This window comes from Bidens hawaiensis, unplaced genomic scaffold, assembly GCF_021521415.1.
Source record: "Bidens hawaiensis isolate Kalapana, Puna unplaced genomic scaffold, B.hawaiensis_p1.1 tig00002438_1, whole genome shotgun sequence".
Taxonomy (NCBI): domain Eukaryota; kingdom Viridiplantae; phylum Streptophyta; class Magnoliopsida; order Asterales; family Asteraceae; genus Bidens; species Bidens hawaiensis.
In genome coordinates, this window is record NW_027491134.1 from 182,646 (window position 1) to 190,490 (window position 7,845).

A 7,845-nucleotide genomic window follows, 5' to 3' on the forward strand; every position below is an offset into this window, starting at 1 on the left:
GCGGTGACTGTGCGTCCGCATTATTAACATGAAGGGCATTATAGGAATATGCAATTTATTTGACTTGAGATCAAGTAAATCTAACTTGCAGCCTGTTACAAATTTGCAGATTACTCGTTAGGGGTATTCTGGGAATTTTTTTGTTGTTAACTGTAGGTATGCACTCACTGGGTCAGCTTCAAGCTTTGATTTGTAGTTAACTGTAGTTATTTCAAATTTTGCCACACCTGATAAGGTTGCAGAAATTGTCCAAAAGGTATTAAGCTTCTAATAAATAGTTGGTGCCAGATACGGGATAAGTTATTTAAATAACCCTTTTGTACGGGATGAGTTGCTGAAGATAATGGGAAAAATGAAGCTGTCTTTGCAAAATCCATCAGCCCATACAATACTTTTCTAACTTATTTGTTTTATGATGATAAAACCATTCCTGCAATGCCTGATGCATGCCTTCACAACTTTGTAATTGCTTCTATATACACAAAGACGTGCTATACTAAACGTGAATTGGATTCAAACCTTAAAAGATTTATGATATCGAGTTATGATGTAAGGTTGTCATTTCTCAGTTACAAGTTTTTTTTTTTTTTTTTTTAGGGGAAAAAGAGAAGGGTTTTGGGGGGGGGGGGGGGGGTTGGTAAATTTTCTAACTTTAAAACAAGAACAAATTAAGAAAACTTTAAAAACTCTGGGGTACACATGTACAAATAGCATTTTATCCCAAACCGGTTCGGGTTATGAACGGGCCTGGTTTCAACTAGAGGTGAACAAATCGTCTTTTTCAAATTCCCGGTTCCGGGTATGACTGGGTATTGGAAAATCGGATATTGGCAATACCCAGGTCGGGTTCGGGTATTGCCTCTAAAAACCATACCCTATGTATCGTTTCGGGTCAGATATAGAACCGGGTATTTGAATGCCCTATTTCCGGTTATTGAAAAAACCCTATTTTTGGGTTTTTCGGGTTCTTTTACGGGTATTTTTCGGGTATATATTGAATTTTTTAAGGGGTTAGCACTTTTTAGGGGTACTTATAGTGAATCTTAGCCAATGCATTACTCACACGCAGAATAATAATTTAATGCGTTTGTTTTAGAAATTGAGAATATGATTCGTTGTTTGACTTCTGCTTTCTTATTCTTATAACATATTAATGCTGACAATAATCAGTTTTGCAGACAGTTATGACGGTGGCTGGAGATGAAAGCTTAGATTCAGGAACGTGTTTCCATAGCCCAAAAGATGATGACAAACAAATGATTTGGTGGGTACAAGCTGCAGGAGTACATGGAGAAGTTCGCAGACAATGGCGGGTAGGGTTACAGAAAACTCACGGGCCCGCTTTCAAACTGTAACTTAATGAAACAAAAGGTTTGTTTTGTATTGTTCCTAAAGTTTTTAAATCACGGTGTAATACACACACAAAAGCATATAAGAAATCCAAAATCCAAGGGAAAAACTTTTGACGGGAGCGAAGGAAGTACAGTACATCGATTGTTGAATCCTGGAATGCATGAAAACAGCAACCCTGTTCTAATTGGAAAATGACATATGGTATATACTTAATCTATAAGTGCCTTTCGGTTGATGATGCGATTAAATAGTTTTCATTTTGTTACCATGTTCATCCACTAATTTAAGAATTGTAAAAAAGAGATATATTGTTGTGCTTATATATTTGTCTCTCATGAGAATAACAATAAATAATACTTGGTCAAAACAACTACTGATTATTGGCACATATGTTTATATCTTAAATTCTGGTTTAGTAATATATTAACTGCAGGAAAAATTCGAGTTTAAAGGTCTAAGTAACACCCAGAACCAGTCCTTTGTTGTACTTGATTCAGCATCAAGATAAACATTCAAAATAAACCTCAATAAGTAAGACAGAATGCCCACGTACTAGTGCTTGAACGAGTTCTTGAAACCACTCCAGTTGGCACCTGTTCAAGAATAATGCCTCATATTAAATTCAAGCAAATACACAAACAAGTTTTTTTTTGCCACTTACGAGTATTATTGAATGATTCTCTGTGATCAGCAGCATTGGGTTTGTTTGATCTCAAAGATTCATGGACACCGTAAAAGTGAATTTTATTTTGGATAACCAAAAGTTTTTGAAGACGTACTGATAGAATTCAAGTTGACAATTACTTTTTACAAGACTTACATGGAAGAATACGGAGAATGTGTCTGCGAAAGTTTCATCTTGAAATCAAAACAAAAACAATAATCAGTCAAGCACAAATAGGAGTAGATAAAACTGGAGAATGCACATAAATATAAATAACGATAACGATACAACTGGACATGGAAGGGAAAGACAAAAAAGCTTATACCTTTTTGCCTCCTTTGTCATTGGGGGCTATTTCATCAGCCTGAAATAACCACACATAACACAATTAACAAAAGACACATTTAAAATGTGGCACACATAAAGGAAGAGAGATTACAGCTAATGCTAAGGCAGACTGTCTCACGCTAACTTGTGGTTTGTGCAGATTGAAAAATTCAGAAACCGACTGCATAGAAAGTGAAGGGTTATTTCAAAGGAATGAGATTCTTTTGTGTCAACTCAATTTAGAATATGCTCACAGGGGCTGGTGCATTTGCAGGATAGAGTATGGAAAGTTTTGATGCTCCGATGCGGATGAAAGCATTTAGAAGGTTGAAACTGTATACGCATTGATTAACATTCGACTGGAACATTAAGTGAGCAGCAGCCCTCCTTGTTAGCCCCGACTTGCAGCAGGCCCGCGATATAAGCTTTACAAGCCATTAGAATATCAACCACACGATCGCGAAAATGCCCAAGTACAAAAGCCTCAAAGTTCTGCATCATCCACATTCATTATTAGTTGAAAACTGAACAAACCACACTTACAATTAGTAATATGCTACCTTGGGTGGCTTATTCATGATATACACCATTGATTTGAGTGATTTTATCAGGATGTCCTCGTTGTACAGTATAGAGAAATATTCTGCAACCACTGAGGGTCCTGATTCAAGCATTCCAGGTTGGAGGAGCAAAGGGTCTGCACTCAAAACCCGATCCTGAATAGATATCAGCAATTGGAGCACAGTTGTTTCGCAAAGCCTCCAGAGTGGCTCGTCCGGTAGGCTCCATATTTTGTAAAGGTTCAAGCAAACTTCACCAGACTCGAACAGATGTGGATTCATACCAAAACCACTAGAGTGATAGCGCATAACCTTAAACATAAATATCATAATGATAAGACATCATTGACTGACCTGACCATGTGTGTGTGTGTGTGTATATATATATATGTAAAGATTAAGAATGATAAAGAAAATATACAGGCGGGTAAAGAGGAAACGTGGGTGGAAAATACATATCGAAGAAAAAGAGACCGTCATGATATGAAGTCCCCTTTGGTCCAATGATTACAGCTCTTAAGAGATCCTTCCTCGATTCATAAGCCCTCACAAATATTGTCTCTGTATATATAAACATCCAAATAAAAGAAAAGTATTGGTTTAAGTAATATGGATGCATATACATATATACCAGGTAAGTTTTCTTCAAGAATCTTAAACTCTTTTTGTATGCATGCATCCCAATATTTTAATGGCTGAAACATACCACACATATTAAACATATTACTAGCGTTAAACTTACGAATCCAATGATAACTAAACGGGGCGGGGTACCTGTGTGACATTCGTCAATTTCGGGTCTTGTTTGTATTCGTTTTTGTATTTGTTTATTATGTAAACCGACCCGATTTGTAAACCGAAGCTTATGTTATAATCAAAATGATGGATTTATGTTACAATATTGTTTCACACTTGTTGGGTCTTGAAAACATCCTATTTTTATTTTTATTTATTTATTTATTATTTATTTATTTATTTATTTGTTGTTTTGTGTTTTTGTCTTGATTCATTTTGCATGAAAACTCTTGTGTCTCACACCCATATTTGACCACCAACATTACCCTATATATACACCACCTTTCCTCTTCATTTTCCCTTGCTACAACTCCAAAAAAAAAAAAAGAAACTCTCTCAAACATCAAAGATTCAAGGTTATCTTCTTAAGTGTTCTTGAAGGATTTTGGTCTTTCATCTTAATTAGTTTATGTAGCCTTATTAATACTTGTTTATGGTTGTGCAACATATATATAATATACACCCCTTGTTTACCTTTGGTAGTTACTTCTCCGATTCCGGTCGGTGAGGTTTGGGACCCCATAAGACAAGGCTTCATGGAGGACTTCGTGTCCTTGATATATATACATCTATATAACTTGTTCATACATATTAATCTTGCTTATTTTAGTTTGTTGGTCATGTTTACAAGTTCCATGGTTCTGGGTTTTTAAGAGTCTATGCTTCGGTTTAACCGTAAATAGCTCTAAACCGTAAACCGAACTTTGTTACTAGTTTTGTTTGTTTAAACATACTTAGTGTTAGATCTAAGTTTATAAAATCATTTTTACAAATTCTATGGTTATGGGTTTGTAGAATCTTACCTCGGTCTTAACCCGAAACACGATCCGAACCGAAAACCGAACTTTTATTTAAAGACTTTATTGTTAACTTTTGGTATTTTTTTATTTGTACATTATTATACAAGTTATTTAGTGTTTGGACATGTGGAAACCATCTATGAACTTGTTGTAAGATGGAAACCGAACCAAACCGATTCTTGCTCGCTTAAGACACACAAGTGTTTTTTTTTAGCCATCAAGACTTGTATATTTCTTTAAAAATAGTTTCAAATTGATTTTTAAATATTTTCTTAAGTACTTGGAAATGTTGGATCCAACTTGATCTCATAACAAAGTTTGGACCGACAAAACCGAACACTCGTTTAACGTGCGTTGTTAGTTCTAAAACAATGGAACTACATACCTGGTTTTGGAAAGTTGACCTTGGGTTTGACCAATTATCAAGACCCGAACCGACAACCCGAACACTCGATAAAAAAAACCCGTTTTAGTATCTTTATTCTAAAGGGATTTGCATTCTTGCATTTTACCCACCTTATTACTTAACATAGGTTGAGTAAATATTAAGGTTAGATACTTTAACCCGGTTTCGAGCAAACTTACATTTTAAAGGGTTATTATTATAAATTCTTAAATAGTCTCATTTTAAACCTTGAACTTTAATTATTTACATTTCTCAACATTTATTTTGTTTAAAGACCTTCAATACAACCTTTCTAAATTCAAGACTTCTTTTCTTTTTAGGCATTGTGCGTTAAACTCGTCGTTCCGACAAATCTCCAAATTATCATCTTTCAAGTTTACTACTTGAAGGTGAGTACTTCATACCCCATTTTCCATCTTTTATTTTGGGGGTGACATTTCATACTTATTCAACCAAATGCTTTATATTTGAATCTTAAACCACAAACGTAGTTGTATACTTTACCTAAATAATTGCTCGATTTGGTGTTCTATGCTTATATGCCTATGTGTTTATCGCTTTTGGTTGGTGGAACTATAAAATCCTAGACTATTTGGCATCCCCTTATAGCAAGGTGTCGTTAACGTAATGCAATTAACGATAACTATAAAATCCTAGAGTATTTGGCATCCCGTTATAGCTAGGTGTCGCTAATGTGTTTAGCGATATCTATTTATCCAAATTACCACTTTTATTTATCGTTTCGTATGCAAGTTTTGTGGCTATCTTTATTATATACTAATATGATTAAACTTATGAATTGCTCACCGACCTTTGTGTTGACAAACTTTATTTTATGAAATGTTGCAGGTTTGCATCTTGGTTGATTTATGATTGTGAAGAAAACGACATCAAAGACCTTAGGATATTAGTAAAAATAAACAATATCAATTTGCCATATTTTGTGATATCTTGTTTATGGGTATTTTATGGATAATTGTTGACATTTTCGATGTTGTGAAATGAAATGAGTTTATTAAATACTGTCACTTTAATTAGTGTCATGTGCTTATGGACAATCGTTACACCTCGGCATGTTCCGCCGCCTTTGGTCGGGGTGTGACAGATTGGTATCAGAGCCATGACAATAGGATAGGTGGTTAGACGTAACGACCTAGTATTGTTATGCTTAGGGTCCTATACGTGTGCTCATACGTGTTTACTCTATTTTGATTGTTCATATCGCATATTCTTTATAAACTTGTTTAAAATTCACCAATATCCCAAATGTTCACATACACACACTTTCATGGTATTTCCAAGGTATCCTTACCTTAAAACGCAAAAAGTAGATTTTCATTGTGTTTTATGGATTACAAGATTAACTTGGATCCCGTTGTTTATAATCCCTTAAAGGTTGCATTTATATCGGATTCGTAGCCCTCATAGGAAGCGAGACATTATAAAACGACCATTTGACAAAAAGATTCCAAGAATCGAAGGTGATTTACTTACCTGGAATGGTGGGATTATAGTGCTCGTTTTCTAGGCCACGAACCATGTTATACATGTCAATACTTTAAGTAGTCGAATGCGAGCGTTCCGGTCGCCATCCTAATTTTTCGGTGTCAAAACAATAGAACTACGGTGATTCGTGGACTAGTGCTTTGACATGACGTTGTATCCCGATTTATGGTGTTATTATCGTTATTTGAGTCGAAAACATGAAAAAAAATTGCGGTGATTCGTGCACATGTTTAGACTCCAACGTTGTGTTTTATAAATTTTTTTTTTCTTTTGAGTTGGAATATCAAATCATGGTGATTCATGTACGATTTTCCGACTCTATAAACCTCAAAATCTCAAATTTTAAGCTTTAACCCCTCAAAATCTCAAAATCATTTACGATTGTTTCCAGTTTGTTGTTTATATACAAAGATTTATATTTTATCTAACACTAACATCTACTCCTCACTAACTATAGGATTCACAATCAAAAAGAAAATTTAACTTCACCTTATTCTTATTTTATACACTCTCATATCCATTTCTTTTTTACCTAAAACTTATTCCATTTCTTTATAATCTTTTAGCATGCCTCCACTAAGACCGCGCAAGAGCACCAACCGACGTGTGGCTGCTTTTATCATCAAGCAAATGGCCGCTGTGATTCCCGAACTTGTAACTCAAATCCAAGCTACCCAACCTCCTCCACCCGTTGTTGCACCCGTTGAACCCAAACCCGTATCCTACCCATATAAGCAATTTACTAGTGCCAACCCAACCGAATTCTGGGGTACGAACTGTGCGACTACCTTGTTGCAATGGTTCGAGTCTATGGAGAATGTGTTTAGATATAGCGAGTGCCCCGAAGCGAAAAAGACAAATTTCGCTTTAAGCATGTTTAGAAAAACCGCTCTAACATGGTGGGGTAGTGTCATGCATCTCCAAGGGTCGGAAACGGCTATGGCTCTTCCATGGTCCGACCTCAAGGCACTCATGATGAAGAAGTTTTGTCCCAAACACGAACTTCAAAAGCTTGAGGAGGAATTTTGGAACCTCAAGCAAGATAGTGGTAATAACGCCGCTTACTCACTCCGTTTCCACGAGTTGAGCATTCTCGTCCCTCATTTGGTTACCCCGGCTGCGCGTGAGCTTGACAAATACATTGGGGGTTTACCTATGCAAATCCGGGACTCAGTCATGAGTAGTAAACCCGTGAATCTTGAGGGTGCCATTACTCTAGCCGGTGCGCTATCGGAGAATCATGTGAAAGCGGGTACCCTAACCCTCAAGAAACCAAACGAAAAAGCCAAACCCGAGCCCGCACCACAAGCCAAGGTTGAACCCGCACCACAAGCCATTAACTACTCCAACTCTTCCCGTCACAACAATAACAACAACAACAAGAAACCCAAAACCAACTACCGAAACTATGCCGTTACCCAACCCCAACCACAA

At 36.3% G+C, this 7,845-nt stretch overlaps 1 protein-coding gene across 1 annotated transcript; it reads right to left on the reverse strand.

Moving 5' to 3' along the window:
* Positions 1-1,877: 1,877 nt before the first annotated feature.
* On the reverse strand, positions 1,878-3,617 carry LOC143619384 (putative ubiquitin-conjugating enzyme E2 38). Its single transcript, XM_077091329.1, has 7 exons — positions 3,536-3,617; positions 3,326-3,465; positions 3,157-3,216; positions 2,905-3,060; positions 2,711-2,836; positions 2,343-2,381; positions 1,878-1,946 (listed from the first exon to the last, which is right to left on the reverse strand). The coding sequence occupies exons 1-7, from the start codon at positions 3,615-3,617 to the stop codon at positions 1,878-1,880; spliced, it is 672 nt and encodes a 223-aa protein (XP_076947444.1).
* Between the last annotated feature and the right edge of the window lie 4,228 nt (positions 3,618-7,845).